General features: G+C 57.6%; 1 protein-coding gene across 2 annotated transcripts; it reads left to right on the forward strand.

The window, feature by feature from the left end:
- Nucleotides 1–9,893: 9,893 nt before the first annotated feature.
- GBX2 (gastrulation brain homeobox 2) lies at nt 9,894–13,092 on the forward strand. 2 transcript variants are annotated; one of them, XM_032638242.1, is made up of 3 exons: nt 10,315–10,842; nt 11,143–11,174; nt 11,891–11,999. In XM_032638242.1, exons 1-3 carry the CDS (start codon nt 10,315–10,317, stop codon nt 11,997–11,999), a joined length of 669 nt encoding a protein of 222 aa, XP_032494133.1. The 2 variants fall into 2 exon arrangements, with proteins under 2 accessions (XP_032494132.1, XP_032494133.1); XM_032638241.1 differs by lacking the exon at nt 11,143–11,174 and having other exon boundaries at nt 9,894–10,837; nt 11,891–13,092.
- Nucleotides 13,093–22,943: the final 9,851 nt, after the last annotated feature.

A 22,943-nucleotide genomic window follows, 5' to 3' on the forward strand; every position in this document is an offset into this window, starting at 1 on the left:
GCCCACGTGGCAACCAAGGGGCGCCCCCTCCAGGAGATAAGAGTGGAGGGGGCTCGGGGCGGTGCAGCGGCGATCCAGGGGAGGGGGCCTGTCCCCTTCCCCGCCCCGGTGCCCCGCCCCCGCCCCCGCCCCCGCCCCGCCGGCTCCAGACCCTATCGCTGACCACTGCCTGCGACTTCCCGGGCCAAACTCAGGCATCCCCGCCCCCCAGGAGGCGGCCCAGCTGCCTGCGACCCGTGCACGGGAAGATGGGGCCGACTTCCGACGCGATTTATATGCAAACGACGAGGCGAAGACATCCCTAAGAAATTAGCTACTTGCCGAAGCATATTTACTACACTGAAATGAATTAAAGAGAGACATTTTAAGTCGTGCCAACGAGATAATTGGGCCACCTTAAAACTGGAGATGTTTGCCCATTTCCATAAAAAAAGCAAGCCGGGGGTGCGGTAAAAATCGCCCCCCACACCCGAAACGAGATCAGGCCGGGCTGCTCAGAGAACGGAAGTCTGGGAGTGCGAGAGAATAGTCCCGGCGGGGACCTTGACGCGGCGACCCTCCAGCCCGGCTCCCCGGCTCCAAGGGGCCGATCCCGACAGAGGCCCGCAGGGGGCGCCGTCGAGCCAGGGTCCTGCAGCGAGAGCGGAGTGCTGCCGAGCGGAAAGGGCGGGTCAGCCCTTGGTCCCTGGCTGGCAGCTCGCGTCCCACCTCCCAGCTTCGTCCACCCGCAGCGTCCCCACGGGGTTCGAAACTCCAGCGGTGGGATCGGGATGGGGGCCCTGGGGAGATAGAGTCTGGGGGGAAGCAAGACGCCCAAGTGTTCAGGTTGCCCACCCCTCCCCAAAGAGGAATGTATTTGAGCTTTGCTCCTTTAGCCACAGTTTACAGATACTTTATTTAAAGTAAAATAATCTGAAATGACAGAGAAGTCATCTCCCTGGGCAGGCAGTGCCTAGCGCCCTTCTAATGCTAAACTTGGTGATGAGGGCCGACTGCAGAGGGACGCTCCGGGGCCGGCGACTGTCGGCGCCTCGGCCTCCGTTTGTGCAAAGAGGATGAAGCTGTGCCGACGCAGGGGTGGCGCTTCGGGACCTCTCTCCTCCCGGGGAAGGCCTCGTGTGTCGTTAAATACTGTACCGCATCCTGAGCCGTTGGTGGCCTGTGCTTTGTTTTCAGTGCTAAAGAGTCTTGAGATCAGAGGCTGCCTCAAATTGATACTCTCGCTCTGAGCGCACAGGCTTGCCGCCCTGGCTGCCCCGCGTCCACCCAGCACCTGCAGCGCTCCAGGGCTGGCGGGCTTGCTTGCAATTTAGAGACCCTCCCGAGCATTCGCTCCGGGCCAGGCGCCCTGCCACCTCGTGCTATGCGATCTAGTTCAGACCACCCGTGACATAAGCAATCTGTTAATTATCTGCGTTTTAGGGATGCAGTCAGGCCGCTGGTGAGACAGAATCGGCATTCCCGCCCATTACGCGGATGGAAAAACTGAGGCTGGGGTGAACTCAGCGGTGCACCCAGGCCCCTGAGGCCCAGGTGTCAGAGGGTTCCTTATCCTTTCCCCTTCTAGGCCCTGCTCAGGAGGAATCAAAGAACTAGGAGAACTTTACATGGATTTTAAAGAGAGACAATGTGGGTTTTCTATGATCACGTCCAAAATCTGATCGTATATCTTAAGGCCTTGTGCAATCATGCAAGTCTGATTTTTACCCCCTCATTTGTGACAAAGCCTTCTCTTGTAGCCTACACGTTTAAAATGAAGAGAAATTGGGACATTTTCTTGTGCAGTTGTAGACATGAAAAAGGTAGACTCCCCGGCCCTTCTAATTCCGCAGAAGGGGAGCCTGCTTCCGTCCCCTTGGAACCGCAGAGCCGAAACAGGACCTAAAGCCGATGCCATTATCCACATGACACATAGGCGGCACTCTAGATCGCCGAGCGCTCCACACACCCAAGGTGCTTTCCACACTAATATTTTTGAAATTTCAAAGTCTGAAATAAAACTGTTTCCTGCCATTCTCTCATTAATTTATTAATATATAACACTTTTTTTACTTCTGTTTACAGATATTAAAAACCTTGTTAGATTATTAAAATTAAAATGTCAGTGTGAAATTTGCTTCCACAATAAATTATCCATTTCTTTATATTTTAAAGTATATGTTTCCAAATAACTTACAATATATTGAACGAACTGAATTTTAAGGGTTTTGGGGTAAGAATGAAGTTGAACTTTAAGAAGTCTCTCGTCTCTTAAGTCTTCTGGGGTTTTCTTTGCAGTTGAAGTGGGTCTGAGAGAAACTTGAGGAAAGAGGGAAAATTATACCAACCAAGAGATGAAGTAGCCTCATATGCTCAGGAGGAGAGCTGAGGGGCAGACGGCCTGAAGGAGCCCACTCACTGAGCCTTCACCTCTGCCCTGCTATGGGGTCTGTGACTGTCCTCAAGGGCTGCTCTGCTGTGGCCTGGTCAGAGCAGGCAAGGGACACCCAAGGGAGCCTTCAGAAGCAGCCTCGGAGCCCCTCTGCTGGTATCAGTGGCAATGTCCCCTGCAGGCAGAAGTCACCTCAGTACGGCTCACCTCAGTACACGGGTGTGAAGGAGCTACGAGAATAACCTCCCCTCCCAGGGGTGTCATCATGCAGAATAAATACTACGTAGCGAGATGTGAGCAGCCTTTCTTTAATGCTCTGCTCACCGTTCAGAAACAAAACACTCTTTCAACAAACCCACACACACAAGGGGCAACATGGCCCGTGCAAAATATTTTCATTTCCTACAAAACCCAGAAATGTCCCCTAGGGAGGTGTGGGGACAGCATTCTAAAGTTTTCTGGGTTTTTCCCACTGTGTCTCAAAGAACTGCACTCCTCATTCCCTCATTTTCCTGTCTGGGTGCGTATGCTCAAGCAGGTTGGTCCCCAAATGAAAACACATGGGGAGGGGCGGTATTAAGGTCTGCTCTCTATCCTGGTTCTTGGTTCCTTCTTTCTCTAAAGTTTGGGGACTTCAGGCTGCACCCACAAGGGAGATACAATTGTTGGTAGCAAACTTATGCAAATTGAGCCTTCTGTATATTTTCAGATGATAAATGGAGGAAATTCAAAGAAATTCTTTTGCTTCGGAGGCCTAGGAGATCAGCATTTCCAATTATTTCTGCAATCACCACCAAGGAGGGGTTGTATATTGGGGGACATGAGGCGGAAGGTTTTAGAGGTTTGTTTAGAGACCTAAAAACAAGGATTCCCTCCTCCTGGTACGATTCCAACCTTCTCAGGCAGTGACAAGGAGCAATGAGGACAGTGGGTGTGTACGATCGAACCAGGGAACAGTGTATATTGTCCCAGCTTGGCAAAAACAGATGCCCAGAAAGCTGGCTCAACCCCTTGCGGCCCATGACTTACCCATGACTTACACCCACCCTCTGGTCAGTGAGCAAAGGAGCCTGGGGAGGTGAGGGCTCAAAGAGTCTGAGTGTCGAGGAAGGGGGAGTTGAGTCCTGTGGCCAGCCTCTACTGACTGTCCTTTTCATGGGCTCTGGTTCTTGGTGGCTTGCAAGCCCCTCAAACAAGGGTCAAAGATCTACACTGGAATTTTCCTCCAATGTGGAATGGGTCCACCCCAGTGGTTTGGGGGTAAGCACTCTTCTCTTCCATGCTCCTGTAAGTTGGGGGCCCTATTATAAGTGAAGTGTTCCTGGTTACCTTTTCAAGTGGCTTCCACATCTACAGTTAGTTCCATTTAATGGTTGATTATAATAGAATGGCTCTCTCCCCACCTCCATCAGCCCACACCGGCTCCTGTCCTCCCATGGGAACCATCTGTCATTTAAGTCAATCCTCCCCCGAGAGTCAGATCTGTCCTCTGGGAAAACCTCGTGGAGCTGGGTTGGTCAGTTACAGACATACCTACCCTTGAGGTTCCCAGATGAGCTTATTGATAAGCGAACTTTTTACAATGACCTTTCCCCCAGAAATCCACGGGAGGGATTCGTTAGGAGGAACAGAGGCCATCCCAATTCTCCCTCCACATTTAGCCAACATCTCTCCCCCCCTGTTTACACCCAGTGCCCTGCCCCGTCCGGTGACATCCCTTCTGGGTCACAGTTTCTTAATCGGAGGGGGCAGGAACCAGAGGACATCCAGGCTCTGCTTTGCAGGCATCTCTGGAGAAAGGAGAAACGCAGTGCCGCCTGGGAGCATCTCCGCGTTTTATTCGGTCCCTGTAGAAGCTGAAGTCGGAGCAGCGCCCTTGATTGTGGTGGCAGTTGGTCCAAACACCCTCTTGCTCCCTCCAGTGTGGTTTCCAAAGGGTTAAATGGATGAACTCTAGGTAAACCTCGTCCTCTTTAACAGACAACACCCCTGCAGGGGGTCGGGGCCATCGAGGGGTGGCTGCTCGGCCGTGGTTTGCGAGGGCCCAGGAGTCCCCAGAGGCTCCAGTCTGAGTCCCTTGGCGGGCTCTCCCGGGCCACGCGGTCTCCTCCAGAGAGCTGGAAGCTGGGAGGGCGCACTGCTGAGCCCCGGCCATCGGTCGCTTCCCACTTCCGCATGCACTGGACGCCGGCTGTGTCCGGCCCAGGACCGACACAGTGTGTCCGGCGCCTTCCGGATAAGGCGGGCGGGATGGGACGGGAGGGGGACAGTAGCTGACCCGGGCGTTCCAGGAGGGTTGCCAGTACGGCGGTTCCCAAGGCCCCCCGGCTCAGGCTGGCGCACCCCCTCACCCCTCGGTGCCCTCTGCCCGCCTCCCGGGCCGCCGTTTACGCGGCCCCGGGATTAGCATCTCTGTGAAGTCCCGCAAACAATGCCCGCTGTGCGGGGAGATGAAAGTCGGGCGCCGGGTAGCGGGGCGCGTTTGAAGTCCCCGAAAGGTGGGGCCGCGGGAATCCGAGGGGGCAGATGCGTAGAGATAAAGGCAGGTGAGAAGTGCCGCGCGGCCTGCGCCTCCCTCCCCGGCGCTCCCGGGCCTGGGGTTAGTGAACTCGCGCGGCCTCCCAGACGCGCGGCCCGAGCCAGGCCCGCGGGAAGGATGCGGGCGCTACTCCCCCGGCAGCCAGGCCCTCGCCCGAGGCCTCGGCCCCGCAACTACAGCCCTCGGGCCGGCTCCCGGCCTGGCCTCCGCCCGATGCTTCTTCCTCCCAGCTTGGGAGCTCCGGGGTGGACGGGCTCAGTCCCCGCTGAGAATCCGCTTTGCCGGGGCTGGGTGCTCCCGGGGAGATGCGTGGTGAGCGCGGGCGCGGGGCTTCCAGGACGAAGGTGTCAGGCGATCCAGTACCCCCAGTGGTCACGAACTCCCCACTCCAAGCTCCGGGGCTATTCTGAAAAGGAACTAGGACCCCTGCCTGCGCCCTCGGACGCCTGGACCTCGGCTCTGGAGCCGAGGCCCGCGTGGGGTGCGGGGGAACCTCGAGCTCCACGCGCTCGCCGCTGGCGTCTGGGTGCGCCGTCGGCGCGTCCGCGCCCGCAGTCTCGCGGCTCCCGGGAGGTGTAGGACCTCCCCGCCCTGGTCCCCAGATCCCACCAGGGCTCGGCTCGCGGGCCACGCGGCCGTGGCTCCGCCCGTTCCTCCGCGCTGGGGTGGGGAGGGCAGCGCAGGTGTGAGGGTCACGTTTCCCCGACTGCAGTCCTGCGGGGAACAATTTCCAACTCCTCCAAGGAAATGCAAAAAAAAAAAAAAAAAAAAAATCTCTTCACGTTTCTGGTTTGCGGTTTTGTTTCTGCTATTTTGAGGGTGGGGGACAAAAAGCAAAACTTTCTACAGAAGAATGTCGCAGCACACACGGTGCTGCAAAGTGTTTCTTCTTCAGGGCGCTTTAGAAAACCCCCCTGGTCCTGCTTTCTGCACGGCCAAGGAGCAGAATAATGAAAACAAAGACTTTTATTTTATAAACCACTTGATCTTTGCTTGGGAAACTCTATTAATTGAATGGGTTTGCCTTTTTTGCCAGTCCCCTTTATCATTATTTATGGGCTTTAAATTGTTTAAAGTTCCCTTGACGTTCAATTTACAAGTTTGGGGACTTTTTTTGTTCTGCCTTTTGTCCTGGAGAAAGACATCGTGTTGGAAGTGCTTTGAAAAGCCAAACATGAGAGGTTGGCAATGAAAGGGAAGCGGGCAAGATCCCTTTTAATTCCGTTCTGTTGGTGAATGGCTCTTTTACATAATTGCAGGAGCTATTTCAAAGCCAGCCAAGGGCTGCCTTCACTTAGAACCACATGGAGTCTATTTTGGGCTTTCAGATTAAAAAAAAAAAAAAAATGGCTGAATAAAATAGTTAAAAAAGATGAGGCTTCAATGCTTTCTGCTACTTGCAAATTGGTGTGTCTGATGGGGAATTTTACACAAGCACCCCTTTGTAAGTGCATCTTGGGCTTGGGAGGGACTGTTCTGGGTTAGCTGGGTGTGAATCCCAATTGCCCTTCCATAAATAAAACCCATCCCAAGCTATTTCCCAACTACTGCCAGGAGCAAGAGCTTCGGCAATGACCTAATGATCAGGCCACTCAAAGTCCCTATAAATAAAAACAACATGGTTGCCCGAGAAACCGGCCTGTAGCCTGGGACTGGGCGGCGGGCCGGAACACCCGGCCCGCTAAGCCCGCGGGTTTCTCCGCACCCACGGAGACCTGGGGCTCCCACGCTGCCTTCTCTCCACGACCACCCGGGACCTCGACCCTGGCGGCATCGTGGAAGCGCGCGGTTCGCGGTGCTTCCTTCTCCGGGCTGGACTCCACAGGCCAACACAAATTTGCTGCATGAATATTCATTTCCTTGTGCTTTGAGCATTTTACACTCAGCCTCCATACACCTGCGTGCAAAAGCTGCCTGGGACAGCCCCGAAGCGTGGCGACAACTTAATCACCATCACATTTACTGACGTCTGATGTTTTAAGTGGCCTAATACGGTCTTGACACCAGCTTGGCACCGGCCGAGGAAAGTGTCCAGGGGCTGGGCCAACTTCATCCCGACTGGAGTTTCCCCGGGAAAAAAAAAAGTTCGCAGAAGTTAACTGGAGTTGGAGGACGCAAGATCTCCCTTCGGGTGCATCCTTCGCTCTTCCTCCTCGGAGGGAGGGGACAGGGGACACCTAAGGCAAAGTTGCAAAGGTCTGTGCCGGCCGGTTTTCCCGCGCAGCGTGGGCCGAGCTGAATCACCGAGAGCTCTACAGTTGAAGGGAGTTCCGAGCTAGGCAGGTCGGAATCCGAAGGATGGATAAGCGGTGTACCTGTCTCTCGCTGCCCAGAAATCTCTCCGAGGAGCAGTGGAAAAACTCTAAAGGCTTTTATTATCCACCGTCCCCTCGCTCTGAACGCTTTGTAGGTAGCTCAGGTGCCCCGAATGAATCTCGTTAACCACGGCGAAACACAAGGATCCTTTTATGACGCGAACAGTCGTTTTCTAAGCAGTTAAGCATTAGATGAGAAGATATGACTGCACTGCATTCGAGAAAAAGCACACTAGTAAATAAAATTCATATTGGGGAGAATTCTCTTCACTCCTTAACTAATAAAGGACATTAGGACTATAACCCCTGTAGTCGATACTTTCCACGGCAGTTTACGGGTGCAAATAATACGCCATCAAATTATTTCAAGTGCACCTATAACTCAGTGGACCTCAAGCTCCTTGCCGAACTTTAAATGTGGAATTATCACCGAAATAATCAAAGGAACCTCTGTCCCTTGGAGGGTAATCAGGGGATGGAAGTCCCTAGAACAACATTTTTACGTCAAAATAGCAAAGTGGATGGCAAATCTGCTTAGGTAAAATGAGTAACAGCTTAGACAGACATGCCAGTGTCAAGCAGCGAAGGGACCCGGCTGTATCAACGTAAATCAAGCAGTCGAGCGTTTTTTTTTTTCTTTAGTATTCAAAAAACAAGGTAACCCTGCCCAAGACGGTGTGACTGTAACTATCTCATAATGAGAGGGAGTATTTATTATGCTCATAAAGAAACCAGACTTTTGCCCTGGGCTTCGATTTTTTTTCTTTCTTTTCCTTTTCTTCTTGTGCTTCCTTTGCAGGAGTGGAGAAAGAGGGATAGCGCTTACAGAGCCCACAGACGTCTCCTTCCCCATGGATCCCAACGGGAATTCATTTCCCCTCACGCCGCCTAAGCCACCTCGGGGTCTGGGCGTGAAGGGAGTGGAGGCAATACAGGCAGCGTCCTAATGAATTCCTTTCAAACCGCCTGCGGCCGGAGCCATCTATTACTGCGGCCTGGAGTGGGGAAACGCGCTGGAGACGCCTTTGTCCTGGTGGGGGGGCTGGGGGAGGAGGCGAGGAGAAGGGAGGGCGGCTGGCGGCAGGGACAGCGAGTTTTCTCAGCCCTCCGGGGCGCCGAGGATGCACCCTCCCCTCGCTCCTCCAGGGCCCGTTGGGTGGGCAGTGGGTCCCCGGCCAGACTCCCGGCTGAGGAGGTGGTCCAGGATTAAGACGTCCCCCAGGGGGCCTTCGGGTTAAAGCCAGAGAAAGAAGAAGAGCGAGAAAGAAGAGCTTCAAAGCATCAGGTCGATAAATTCATAAAGATCGATTTATCTTTATCTCCCAATTAAATGTGCTTGTAAGTGATACATAGCACACGTCCAACACGGGCCAACTCCCCAACCACTAGCTCCTTGGCGTGAGCTGATTTTTAATGACCGGCGTAACAGTGCTCTTCTCTCCTCTCCTCCCGAGTCCGGTGCTTGTCGGCCGTTCCGGGCGAACGTCTAGACCGGGGAAGTTGGAGCCGAGGCCCTGGAGGCGCGTGGAAGCCCCGCGCGCGCTGGCGCGCTTTGCACGGTCTGCCCTTGCCACGAAAGGATTCCATTTTAAAAGGGAATACAAGAGCTGAAAGTTTTGTTTTTATCATGGTGAAGGGGATAAGAACATTCCTAACACTCACCCCATCCCCGCCAATTCCCTTACTCCCAAATTCTGGGTTTTTACCATTGTCGAGACAGGGGAAACATCGTGAGGGAATCGGCTCCATTCTGCAGTAGGCAAAGGGGAACCGCGCACCCTCGAGTCCTCGCGCTGGAAACCTGGCGGCGGCGCCGGGGTGAGCGCTCCCTCCGTTCTCAACGTGCTTAATTAGCGCCTATTTACAAAACGCAGCATTTATTTGCGCAAACATCATAAAGCTTTCATCAGGATAATCTCACGTTATATACAAACTGGAGGCACAGCAACTCCCCCCTTCCTCCCCGAGGATGGAGCAGATAAAGGACTCGCTTTATTATCATAATTATCGTGGCTGTTATTTTGGTGCGCAGGCAAAGTGTGTAAATAGGTGCGATGATTAAGAATGTCATGAAAAATGAGAAGGGATCGCTCACTGGAGGGCCCAGCTCGGGATGGGGGCATCAGCAGCCTCCCCACGGCGCCGGGAACGCGGGGACGCCTCGAGCAACCCGGCGGGTTCCCTGCGGCGGGTAGGGGCTGCTAGCTCCCGGCCGGCGCCCTAGGGGCGGACCTGGAGGGGCAGGACCTTGCCCCCAACTCCGGGAACCTCGCCCGGACCCCGGCAGCAGCAGGTTTGCTCCAAAGCATGTACCAAAGAAATAAAACGCCCGCGGTTTAGACGCGGCCGTGGCTAGACCCGAAAGCCGCCCTTGGAGGCGGCCTCGTTGAGGCTGCCGAGCCCCGAGTTTCGAGCCTAGGAGGTGCCAATGGCCCCTTTCAAGTTTGCGCGGCGCGGGCCAGGCGCACAAGCTCCGGCTCTCTGGGCCGCGCGCTGCGCTTGCGGCGTCCACAGCCTGCTCTCGGCCAGCCCTGGTGGAAGGGGCGGAGCCCCCACTTTCGCCCCGCCCACTCCTGGCGCAGCCAATAGGCGGCGGCTCCCGGCCCCACGTGAGGGGAGCCCGGCCGGGCAGCAGGCAAAATGTGAATGAGAAAGAGGAGCGCGATTTAAAGGTGCTGGCGGCGCCCGCCGAAGACAAGTGCGCCAGCTTCGCGCGCTCCCCTGCGGCCCGCAGGAGGCGACCGACAGCCAGACAGACAGACGGACGCGCAGACGGCTGCGAGCCCGGGCCGAGGGCCGCGGAGCGACGCGCGCGGGCTCCGACGGGCAAACGGCGGGCGGCAGCTCCAGAGAGCCCGCGGGGCCCAGGCGCCCGCTCCACTCCGGGGCGCACGGCCTCACCCGCCCACCGCCCGCACCAGCTCCCGCCAGGCATGCAGCGGGCCCAGGACTGAGGGGTATCTGCTCTCCGGGTCCCGCTCGGCCCCTGCCCGGTGCACCAAGTTGTGCTCCCGGCGCCTGGCGGGCTTCCCGGTGGCGGCGCGGCGCGGGGACTTTTCGCCTCTCGCGGGCCTCTCCCGAGCGCGTCTATGAGCGCAGCGTTCCCGCCGTCGCTGATGATGATGCAGCGCCCGCTGGGGAGTAGTACCGCCTTCAGCATAGACTCGCTGATCGGCAGCCCGCCGCAGCCCAGCCCCGGCCATTTCGTCTACACTGGCTACCCTATGTTCATGCCCTACCGGCCGGTGGTGCTGCCGCCGCCGCCGCCGCCGCCGCCCGCGCTGCCCCAGGCCGCGCTGCAACCGGCGCTGCCGCCCGCGCACCCTCACCACCAGATCCCCAGCCTGCCCACCAGCTTCTGCTCCAGCTTGGCGCAGGGCATGGCGCTCACCTCCACGCTCATGGCCACGCTGCCCGGCGGCTTCTCCGCGTCTCCCCAGCACCAGGAGGCGGCGGCTGCCCGGAAGTTCGCGCCGCAGCCGCTGCCTGGCGGTGGCAACTTCGACAAGGCGGAGGCGCTGCAAGCCGACGCGGAGGATGGCAAAGGCTTCCTGGCCAAGGAGGGCTCGCTGCTTGCCTTCTCCGCGGCCGAGGCTGTGCAGGCGTCGCTCGGTGAGTCGGCGGCGCGCGCGACCCGGGCGGGAGGGCGCGGGGGCGCGCCAGCTCCGTGTTCCCGCGGGGACCGAGGGGATGAGGCCGAGCCCCCGCCCGCCCCTCGCCCCGGATCCACCGGCCTGAGGAGCCGGAGGATGCAGCGGAGCTGCGCGGCGGGGCCTCCGGAGGGCATTTTGAGCCACGCAACAAGCGCGGGGGCGGGGGGGGGGGGTGGTGCGGAGTGCGCACTCAGAGCCCCAGGCCAGCTGCTGCTCTGAGCGGCGAATTTATCTGCCGGCCAGTTTGGCCGAGTCTTGCACTCCCTCATCTCCAGCGCTGTGACCTGGGATCCCGGGTAGGTTTCGGCCTTTGGGGAGGGGGGTTGGGCTGCGCGTCTTCGCAGGGAGGGTGCCGAAGGGCGTCCAGACCTATTAAACCCCTTTACCAGGCTTGCTGCTTGCCTGGGAGAATGGGATTCCTAGGAGGCTGTGCGTCCGCATGTGTGTGCTGGGGTGTCCGGTGGGAACTTCTTCTAAGGCTACAAAACTTCCCTTTGACCAACATCATCTATCTCCAAACCCGACATGGTCTGGGATCTGCACCTCCCTGTGCACTCACTCTGGCTGCGATGAAATTGAAGTTCACAGAATTTTGGCGGCGGCGGCGGCGGCGGCGGGGAGGGAGGTGGGCGGGCAGGATGAATCGTGAACTCCCCCTCAGTCCTCACCCAGCCCCCACCCCGGGGACAAAGAGGAAGCTCTCTTGGGCCTCACGCCTCCTGTTACTTCTGCCTTAAGCTGCGGGAAGCTGGGAGGGTGCAGAGGAGGCCTGGTGGCCCCTTGAGTGATGGTTCTGGGCAAAGGGCCGTCGCCTGTACTGTCTCCTCCTCTCCCTTGAGCTTTCTCACGCCCCCCCCCCCTTCTCTACCCCTCAAAGGCCAGGAAGTCACAATGTGTTAATGTCACAGAAAGACAATCCGCTAAGGGGGGAAAATGCCCGAGGGACGGTGGGAAAGGGAAAGGAAGGCCAGTGTGCGAAATGTAATAAAACGCCGTTTGGTTTTGCTTTCAGTCGGGGCTGTCAGAGGGCAAGGGAAAGACGAGTCAAAGGTGGAAGACGACCCGAAGGGCAAGGAGGAGAGTTTCTCGCTGGAGAGCGATCTGGACTACAGCTCGGATGACAATCTGACTGGCCAGGCGGCCCACAAGGAGGAAGACCCCGGCCACGCGCTGGAGGAGACCCCGCCGAGCGGCGGCGGCGCGGGCAGCACCACGTCCACGGGCAAGAACCGGCGGCGGCGGACTGCCTTCACCAGCGAGCAGCTCCTCGAGCTAGAGAAGGAGTTCCACTGCAAAAAGTACCTCTCGCTGACCGAGCGCTCACAGATCGCTCACGCCCTCAAACTCAGCGAGGTGCAGGTGAAAATCTGGTTCCAGAACCGCCGGGCCAAGTGGAAACGGGTGAAAGCTGGCAATGCCAATTCCAAGACAGGGGAGCCCTCCAGGAACCCCAAGATCGTTGTCCCCATCCCCGTCCACGTCAGCAGGTTCGCCATTAGAAGTCAGCATCAGCAGCTGGAACAGGCCCGCCCCTGAGGGCCCAGGGAGGGCTAGGGCCTGGACCACCGTGGAGCAGCCACAGTGCCCGAGGGAACCCATGCTGGACTCCACCGTGTCTGAGGCAAAACTCAAAGTCACCCCCCAACTTTGGACATCCCAAGCAAATTGAGAGTATATTCATGAAACAGGCTCGAAAGACTGCTTTTGAAGGGGCTACAGCTACACCTGAAGACACACTAAATATTTATTATACTACCCTACTTTGTACATTAGATGTCTATATAGACTGGATCTCAGCTGCTGTATTTTGAAAGTTATAGGACCCAACTACCCAGTAATGTCCTCCAGCCACATTCCAGAAGAGAACAAAACCTCTGCTGTAACCTGCCACGCATAGCAGCCACTTTTCCATACTTTTCCAAAGGTAAACATCACATGCAGGAACGAACACTGGGGTCTCCATTTATTTTTGTTTCTATTCTGGCGTTTTTAGTTGACTGAAAAGCAGACGTTTTGGGGCAGCCTGGAAATTCGCTTTGCTTTGGTTTTGCCTGGCTTTCTTTCCTGGGGTTGCGTATCCTATGAGCCATGTCTGAAGCACGTCTCCGTTGTGTTTAATTTATTTCAATGTAGCTTATTTTCGTATAAGTTATGGCATTAAAACAATCTCAGTCTTGTGAATAATAAAAAGGAGAGAGAGAGGGAAAAGACCAATTCTTGGGTCTCATAAGTTTGTCCAGATTTGACTGTTTAGAGGGAACCGCCTGCCGGCGTGTGGCCAGGCAGCTGGTCTGAGACCAGTACTGGATGAACACCCCGTGTCCAGGGCCTCCTCAAGCCGGCCGGACGTGAGCCGCACAGCACCTCACCAGGTTTGAAATAGGCCAGCAAGAGCTCCAACTGGGTTATCAATTTGAGCAAGGATAATTTTCACCTTAGAAATCTAACATCTTCCCCTCTGCTCAGCCTAACCAGTACCTAGGAGGCTGGCAAACTTTGGCCAGAGGAGGTGGGCGCCGGAGGAGGGAAAGTGAATGCGGGTATGGGTGGCTTTGCACAAACTCCTGATTCTCTAAATCGACGACAGCCGGGGAGGGAATGCGTTTCCTTACAAACATCCCGGACCCGAAAAGAAGCGGTGCTCGCTCGCGGGGCAGGGCCGAGCACTCATAAATCAGCCTCCGGGCGTGATCTTCCGACGGGAGCAGAAACACAAACTAGCCGAGCTGGGCTTCCCGGCAGCGCTCAGCTCGGAGGCGGAGGCGGGCCGTGAACGCCCGCGGGCCGGGCACCTCCCTCTCCGGGCGGGGTCGGAGCGGGGCGGGACCCGACCACCGCCCCACCCCGAGGAACGCCGGCCAGCTGCGGGGGCCGGTCCGCGGGGCTGGGGGTGAGAGCTGGGCACCTCCCCCTCCTCGGGGTGGGGTGCGCGGCCAGCAGGGCGCGGGAGGGGCGTGTCAGGATTCCCAATCCCGCTCCCCGACCACCGCAGACCGCGCCCCCCGAGCCCGGCCAGTTCCGCGCGCTGCTCCTTTCCCGACCCGAAGCGCCCAGCCGGACGCGAGCGGCCAGGCCTTCCGGAGATTGCCGCGGACAGGCCGCGGGTGACCCAGGGGCGCGGTGCCAGAGCCCTCGCGGCCACCAAACCAGCAGCCCGAAGAGCGAAGAGAAGCCGGCGGCTTCGCCAGCCTCAGCCTTCAGAATGGAGGCAGGGGAACGGATTGCGAAGCAGCCGCGCGCCTCACTCACCGCGGTTCTCGGTCCAAGAAGGCGAAATCTGTCGCCGTGGTCAATACTAGTATTGACTTAATTTATACGGCTTACGACCCGTCACCTCTGCGCGGAGGAGGGGCATTGGGGACCGAGGTTTCAGCCCGAACTTCAGGCGCAAAGTGAGGGCCGGGCGCGACCGAGACACCGATTTCCGTCGCGTTCCCAAGATTTCCAGGGACAGAAGATGGCCCGGGCTTGGTTTTTGAGCACAGTGATACTGAGTGGCCGTTCCTCCGAGGGCCTCAGTCCGCTCTGCGGGGAGCGGAGAGCTGTGGAGGCTCCTTGCTGCCCCCCACCCAGCGCCCTGGGGCCTGAGGTGGGAGGTGCGCCCGGGCCGCTCCCTGCCCGGCGCACGGTCCCCAAGGCCCAGCCGCTCCCGCCGATGCCGCCGGTAGCCCGCCAGTGATCGCGCCCGGGTCGCCTCTTGGCGTCATCTGCTCGCGGCAGGTCCGCACTGGCCACTGGCCCCCGCCGCCGCCGCCGCAGCAGCAACGGAGGCCCGTGGAGACGCCGTCCCCGCCCCCCATACCCGGGCCTCTCCATCCCCAGGCCGGATATGTGCCCCTGGCAGAACCGCGGCCGGTGGCGCAGAGTCCGGGCCTGAGGATCTGGGGGGGGGCTGCGGCCTCCGCGGCGGGGACGCCCCCACCTGGCGCGCCGGGTCTGGGGAAGGAACCCCGGGTGTTGAGAGCAGGGCACTCTGCCCCCCCCATCCCATGTACCCTTGCACCATAACAGGTGTAACCCCTACCCACATTCTCCAAAAGCCCATGGTAGGGATGGAAGGCACAGAGTGGAGGGGCCCAAAGCCTTGGCTTCAGAAACCTTGGGGGGAAAGTGAAGCTCCCTAGCAAGGAGGGGGGTGCCTTCAGGGAACCTCATGGTGGGGCTCAAGCTCCCAGGCCTACCCCAGCTGCGCTGGTCCTTGGCCTTTGGAAGCAGGAGGAGTAGAGGGCCTGGGGCTACCCTAGCCTGGTGGACACCGCGGCACCGGCCACCGCTGGGCCCCCCTGCCCTCTCTGGGCTCCGTCTCCCTCCTCCCCAACCTCCGAACACCGGGCGGCCCTGAGAGCCCAGCGCGGAGGCCCAGGCCCGAGAGACAGGCCGAGGGGAGGAAGATAAACAAGCGGCGCTTGATGGCCGCTGTCATCATGGCCGTCATCATGGCTTTCATTTGGCTGCCTAATGAGTCACATCACAGGCAGAGAGAAAAATTGTCAATCGCCCGGGCCCTAATGAATTTTTTTGCAAATTGTAATCAAGCCAGGCCGTCTCAGCTGGCTGATTAATGAGACCCACGAGGCTCGGCCAGCACCTCAGCTTTTTATTCCATCCCGTCCTCTCTGCACTAAATTAACAGCAACTTGTCTGAGCTTCAAATTAACTCCCAATGATTAATTCTGATGGGGGGGCCTGAAGAATAGCTTGTTCTAATAGGCTCTGGCCTGAGATGCTGTTGGAAATTAATACACTTCCCCTTTGGCTGCCGGCTTTAATCCAAGGTTGGGTTTTGACATCACTGTATTTGTTGTTACAATAAATCCCACTTACATCTGCAGATCAAATAATTACGCTTGGGAGCGCTGCGGACCTGCACCCACCCCCTCCCTGCGCTAGGGCTCTTGGAGCCCGTCTGCACCCTGCATCCACCAACCAGGGTAGGGATCCTGGGGGCCGGGGGTGGGGGGCGTGGGGGAATAGTCACCCAGCCCCAGCCCTAGCCCCTAGCCTCGGGGAGCTGGGTGCCCCTGGCCTTTGCAGAACTGAGGGTACTTTGAAAACCTGCAGCCGCGTCTCCGCGTTCTGGGGGCAGGGCCCTCTTAGATTGGTCTTGGGCCTTAAACAACCTCCTGCCCCTGCTCCCCACTGGGGCTGGGAGAAACCCTCGGAGCACCAGGGCTTGGACTTTCCCACCCCAGCCCTGTGCTGGAATTGTCGAGACTCAGCACATGCTTCTGTGCCCAGTTTTTGCCACCCAGTCCTCAGCCCCAGGGTGGTATTTCGCAGGGACTTTTCAGCCAAAAGGGGGTGGGGTGGGGGTGAGGGTGAGGTGGGGGGGTGGGGTGGGGGGGGGTGGCCTTCTAGGCCTCTCAAGACCGGGTTTGCCTGGCGGAACCATCCCGATTCTACGGCTGTCTGCGCGCCGGCCAGTCCGCACGAGGCGTGTAGCTGGCCGGAGCACCTGCATTCCGCCCTTTCTCTCAGGGTCCGTGCCCGCTCGGTCTTGCATCTGTTCGTTCGAGCTTAATTGGCTTAATCATTTCAGCTGTGTCTGGCAAGCCTCGAACAGGGCCTCGGGGGCCGCTCCCTCCAGCACCGGGCCTGTCCCAAGCAGAGCGGCGCCCCGTCCTCCTTGGCAGAGGGTTCTGCTGGGCGCGCTGGAAGCTGGGGGGACACTCTGGCGGCCTCGGGATCTGACCACCGTCTGATTCTCACCTCGGGGCCTTCTCAGCTCCCTGTGGCGGTCCCGAGTAGGGGTCTCTAGTGGTTGGAGTGCCGTGCATTCCGCGGCCTTGGCCACAGAGTCGGTTGCCTTGTCTTGTCACCTGCAGGAGGCTTGGGTGACCACACGGCCTAGTGGCGTGTCCGCGCTCAGCCTCCCTGGCGAGGACACTTTTGTGTATGTGCCCCTATTTCTGTCCCGGGAGACCCCAGGCCTCTGCCCAGGCACGCACAGCAGGAACAGGTGGTCCGCTTGCACCCTCTGATGTGCCAGGGCTTCCCACACAGCCAGGGCACAGCGGGGCCTCTTTCTGCCAAAGCTGGATGCCGGGCTCTGAGGTCTAGAGGGGAGCCGAGGTCTGGGGTCTGCCGGGAAGGGGTTGCCGGGCAAAGGGAGGTGGCATTAATCTTCATTTCGGCCCCTTATGGTGTAAACAGGAGAAATACGATCTTGGTAACCGAACATGAATGCAAATCACACCGTCAGAGTAATAAAGCACCTGAAACCCCAACACACAAAAGCAACACCATATGTATGAAGACAACCTGCATAAATTATAAATTACATCATAAAAATTGATTGCTGATTTGAACAGTTCAGAAGTGAGAGACCTAAGCTGACTTCCGCCCTCTCTGGCTTTGGGGAAAGGTCTGGGAGCACATTCCTTTCGATGGGCATTGGACCAGGGTAACTGGGCCCAGGGTCTCCTGCCAGCACTCTGGACCCATCTGCTTGCATCGGAGGTGGGGCGCGCACCGCCGGCTCTGCCCGGAGAGGAGAGGAGAGGAGAGGCCCGAAACTCTGTAAGCCCTATGAAGTTCCGTGCAGGTGGGGCGAGAGGCGCCACAGGCACCGGGGCTGCTGCGCATCAAGGCCGGGTCTGGATTCCAAAAAAACCGCCCCACCAGACCAAGGAATGCCGCCCCTCGACCCCAACCCTTCCAGCCGGAGCTCAGATGTCTAGCTCTGAGCCAACGTTCCCTGCGAGGGTGTCCCTCCGCGCGGAGTCGGCTGTGTGATGAGCAAGGGTGTGAGTGTGGGCGGGTGTGTGAGCGCGCGGAGAGTGCTAGCATGTGTGTAGTTGTGCGATTCCCCTCTCAACGTCTAAGCCCGCTTTGCCGAGTTTCTCGGAATTCCTGGATCGTGGAGAGCCAAGAGTCCGACCCCGCTGGAAAAGCCGAGACCCCGCTGGAGGAGCCGAGACCCCGCTGGAGGAGCCGTTCGGGGGCGCGCACTGCACCTTCCCCCGCGGGAAGCCGGGCCTGCGCCTCGGAGCTCTACCTCCACTCCTGTCCCACTGCGTGGAGACCCCCGGGTCTGGTCTCTGGCCTCCACCTCCCAACCTCTAGTGCACTCCGTCCCCTTTGACCTCTCCGCACACACCCCTAACCTTTCTGATCTCTGGGATGACGTCCTCCCCGCCACCCCACGCCGGCCTTGGAGCTCTCCCGGGTCTGGACTCTGGGCTGCGCCCCTCCCCGCCCCCGAAGTCCACCCCGCCTCCTCCTCTAGGAGCTCCCCCAACACACACAGCTGGGGGGCCGGATCTACCGCCTTCCGCCGAGCAGACCCGGCCCGGAGCCGGGCCACACACCGGACCAGGGAGAGGAAAATGAGGCCGGCGCAGCTCCGGCCAAAGCGCGGGGAGACCCTAGTTCTGCCCGAACCGTCGGCGTCCCCTAGGCCTCGAGGGAGAGAGGAAGGAGGTCGCGATCGGACCCCGCGGTTCCGAGGAGGCAGGGAGGCCGTCGGCCCGCGTGCGGTTCCCGGCCCCGCGCGACCTTGCCGGGGACAGGCTCCCGGGCCCGGAGTTCCAAGCTGGGGGCCCATTCAAAGGCGCGTCCGCAGCCGGAAGAAGCCGGGGGCAGAGCCCGGCCTGGGGGGCAGACGTCACGCTGGGCGCTCCACCCCCAGCCTCATCTCTTTATTTCCCGCCACAGCATCCCGCGCCTTTGTCATGCCTGTCCCGCTCTGGTGTGGCCGCGCGTCCTCTTAAAGGGCTCGGCCCCCCAGCTCGGGCTCCTCGGCCGCCCGAATGACAAAAGCTGAAATGAGATTACACCGACCAGATCCCATTAAGTCGGCCCCCCGGCCCGCGCTCGGGCCGACTCAGATCCCTCAGCCCACCCGTCCCCCCTCTCCGCGCCCCCAGCCCGACTTCCGCAGACGCACCTGGCTCGGCGGCGGGGACCCTGCAGCAAGCTGAGCGCCTTGGGGGTTTGCAAGTGGCCGCCTGACCCCAGGGAGGGAGCGCGGCCCGGGCTCTGAAAGACAAAAGCCCAGCCCGGCCACAGCGCAGAAGGAAACCGAGAGGGGCTGCCCCCAGCCCAGCTTGGACTGGGCCTCCCTGCAGGCAGAGGCGGGGTGCAGCCCACGCTGTCAGAACCCAGGCCAGCTTGTTCTGTATGGAAGTTTCTGGGGCGCCTCGCCCATAGGGCCAGACAGGTAGCTGGAGCCTAAGGTGCTCGTGGGAACAGGAAAGACACCACCACCCTGTACCCAGTGCTTTACCTGCCCACTCATCTCACAGTTACTGGGAACACAGGGGGAGGCTCCCTATCTGCAGATGTAGCAGCCAGACTGAGGGAAGTGGCTCCAGTCAGGGTGTCGCTTGCAGTGGGTCCTGGATCACCCCAAAATCTGATCGCTCCATCCAAAAGCTTCGGGTGCCGAGGCCAAGGCCATTGGCACACACAGCAGCCCCCAGCGTTGGGAGCCAGGGCTCAGGTATTGGCCTTTCGGGGCAAGGCTGGTGGTGGGGAAGGGCTGGTGAGTCAGAGCTTCGAGCACCCCTGTTGCTGCTTATGGGATGGTAGGATGGGGCTGGAGATGCCTGGCCCTGTTTCAAGTTTCCCTTTTTCTTCAGATGAAGAGTCCGTCATCTTTAGATGAAATTGGGTAGATCTTCCAGAGACGGGCTGCAGAGCAGTGCAGAGAACACTGGAGGGAAGTCACATCCTAATAGGAGCTCCCCTTCGCTAACCTTGACCGAACCACTTCCCCCATCTAAACCGTTGTTCCTTCACGTGATGACCTGGCACAAGGTTCCAAAGTCCAAGCTGTCTTGGTTTCTGGGGAGGTTTATGATGAAACAGATGAAGAGCACGGTAACATCAGGGCTTCAGCACCAGCCCATTCAGGGCCTCGGTGCACAGTTTTGAATGCAGACCACCTGGGTTCCCACGCTTGGGGGTTTAACTCTCCAACCAAAGCTGATGTGGGCAAAGGGCACTGGGCAGAGCTGGGGCACACAGGGAGCCAGTATTAGCCACTTGTTTCCGTTTGTATCGGAACAGAGGCAGGTTCCCCAGCTGAAGGCTGGACGGAACCAAGGGCTGCCCTTCTGCCTCTGCAGCTCCTCCTCTGGGTTGGGGTCTGCTGTGTGACCTCAAGCTCCTCGGTGACGGCCCTTCCACCGGCCCAACCCAGGTTTGTCCGGCTGCAGCTGAGGCCATTGTTCAACCCTGTCCTTTGCGGAGATGGCCTGGAGTCCGCAGCACCCTCTTCGCTCCCTTGGTAAATGGGCTTCAAGTCCCGCACCAGCACCTTCTGTCCTCGAGGGCCCCCGGAGTCTGTGGGGAGGAGACAGCTGAATGGGCTGCCGCAGGAGACAACTCTTCAACCCATGAAGGCTATCGCAACTCGATTCTTCTCCATGACACCAAATGACTTCAGTGACCCACATGTGCTATCTGATCGGATCTGCTGTGATATCTTAGTCCTGGAGTCGGGGGTCCCGGAGGCTGGCCTGGGGTGGAGGCAGGACTCCAGGTCTAACTTGTTCTCCTGCACAAAACCCGACAGAGGAGGTCTCAATGAAGGTGTAAATTACGGATAACGACGTGAAGTCTCTTTTCAGAAGGGCCTGAATCATCCCTCATATTCGCACAGCTCCTCCTTGGTACGGACACCCATCTCCCTCCAGAGGAGCCTGGTGGGATTATTTAGAAAACTGGCAAGAACCCGAGCACTGTGAAGACTAAGATAAGCATTTGAAAAGCATTGTTGTCGCTGTGCTTAGGCAAAGAATCTCTGAGCTGGGTGAAATCTCGCCAGACTCGTCATTTGGTTTTCCAGTAACTCGGGGCACGGTGCCACCCACATGCAGAATCACCACAGACCTTCATGCGATCATTCAGGATATTTGTGTGACCAAAGCAATTATTTAACATACATGTATGTGATTACTTTGGGGCTTTAAACTATTGATCATTGAAAAACCTTTATCAATAGTTTTGAAGTGCATTTCCATTTTCCATGACTACGGCTGGAATTTTTGCCCACAATAATTTTCCTATTTCAGGATTTTGAAAGCTATAAATGGCGAGAAAAGAATGATAATTGCCCATCTTTAAATGAGAAATTGTTAATTTGGGATTTACAAAGGACCTTCTTTCATGAATAATAAGTGAAGACAAATTTGTCTTCCCGCCTCATCTCTGGAGGCTGCCGTCTCCTTACAGCGCCACCTATAGGCAGGGCGTCTCTACTTGGTGTTTTTGGCATCGCTGGCAGGACAACTCTTTGGTAGGGGACTGTCCCATGAATGTCAGAGATATGACCCAGTTAAATGACAACCAAAAGTGCCCTCAAGGAGAATGCAGCTGTCCTCAGCTGAGAGCACTTCTGCTAGGCATGGGGACCCGATGGGCACCTGGGTGAAACGCACACCTTTGGGCACTCGGTGCCAAAGGGGAAGACAGCTTGTTCCAGTGTGGGGAGACCAGTGTGCCCTGAAGCTCATGGCAAGACCCTCGTCCCCAGCCAGTTTGGGCAAGAAAGGCGCACAGGGCAGAGGCTCCTACGGGGAGGCTACCGGATGAACAGGCATTTACCAGGGCCTCTCCCCGCACCCCAGTGACCTGCTGCTCCGGGCACCCAGGGCCACCAGTCAACACAGCAGTGTTTGTGTGACCAACTGCCTACAGCTCAGCGCCCGGAGGGCTCACCTGGCTCCTCCGTTCAGACGCTCCCCGGGCTCTAGGTTTCCTGCTCCCCTCTAAGCCTCGTCCTGCTTCTGAAGGTGTGGGAGCGATCCTGCCCATTCGAGCTCAGTAGTCACAGCCAACCACAGCTGGCGCAGCTGCATGGGATCTCAGCACTCCGCGCACCCTGGCTGAGAGCTGACAATGAACATGGGCAGCTCCACCCCGTGGGAGTTCTCCCTTCCCAGGGCACTTCCCTTCTGCAGAGGTTGCCCAGCACTTACGTGGTTCAACATCCCATCCCTTGGGCTCAGGACCGAAATGGCCTCCAGTGTGTCTCAGGGGGCACGAAGGCCTTCACGGGGGTCCACACTGGCAGCCTGGAGCTCCTGAGGGGGCTCTGCTGACCTCACTCTCCACCTGGGCCTTTCGAATACTTTCTCAAAATGAATGAATGATAACAATAAATAATAATAATAGTTCTTCCCCCCCTCCCCTTACTATCCAGCCCCAGCCACTGGACTGCCAAAGAAATCGAAGCGTTTATAGACGAATTTGGAGATATGTAGCCAAGTCCCTGATGAGACCGGAGACCACAATTTTCAAGTAATTCAGTCCATTAAGCCTATAGCCTGCCAACATTCCAGAGCTTCCATTGCTTCAGCTGGAGGAATTCGATGATACTTTCAGGAAATGTTCTCAGTGACATTACTTCTTGGCAAGTCCACCTTGGTCTTGAAATAATGATTTAGTAATATGAGCTCATGTCCCCTCCAGCCCCTCCAGTCCCTCCAGCCCAGACTAAGAGAGTTCCTGCTCCCCCCTTTCTCTCCTCTTCTCTCCCTTTAGCTCTGCTCAGACATGTCAGAGGGGACTGGAGTCCATGGGAGACCAGCGCGCGGCAGGGGGAGAGGACAAGGGTAGTAAGGACGTCCATGCTCCCCAAATTAACTGCTAACACCAAGGTAATCTCAATCAGAATCCCAGAAGATTCGTCTGAAATTTGACCAAACGATCCTAGAGTACATCTGGAAGATGGATGAACAGATGGACGTAACTGAGGAATTTTTGTTTTGTAATTTTATTCATTTATTTATTGAAGTATAATGGATTTACAATATTGTGTTAGTTTCATATGTACAGCAAAGTGATTTAGTTATATATATTTTTTCAGATCCTTTTCCTTTCTAGGTTATTACCAGATATTGAATATGGTTCCCTGTCCTATACGGTAGGTCCTTGTTGTTTATTTGTTTTTATATAGAGGAAAGTGTATCTGCTAATCCCATACTCCTAATTTATCCCCCCCTTTCCTCTTTGGTAACCATAAGTTTGTTTTCTATGTCTGTGAGTCTGTTTCTGTTTTGTAAATAAATTCATCTGTGTTATTTTTTAGGTTCCACATATAAGTGATATCACATGGT

This window comes from Phocoena sinus, chromosome 7 (genome assembly GCF_008692025.1).
Source record: "Phocoena sinus isolate mPhoSin1 chromosome 7, mPhoSin1.pri, whole genome shotgun sequence".
NCBI lineage: Eukaryota > Metazoa > Chordata > Mammalia > Artiodactyla > Phocoenidae > Phocoena > Phocoena sinus.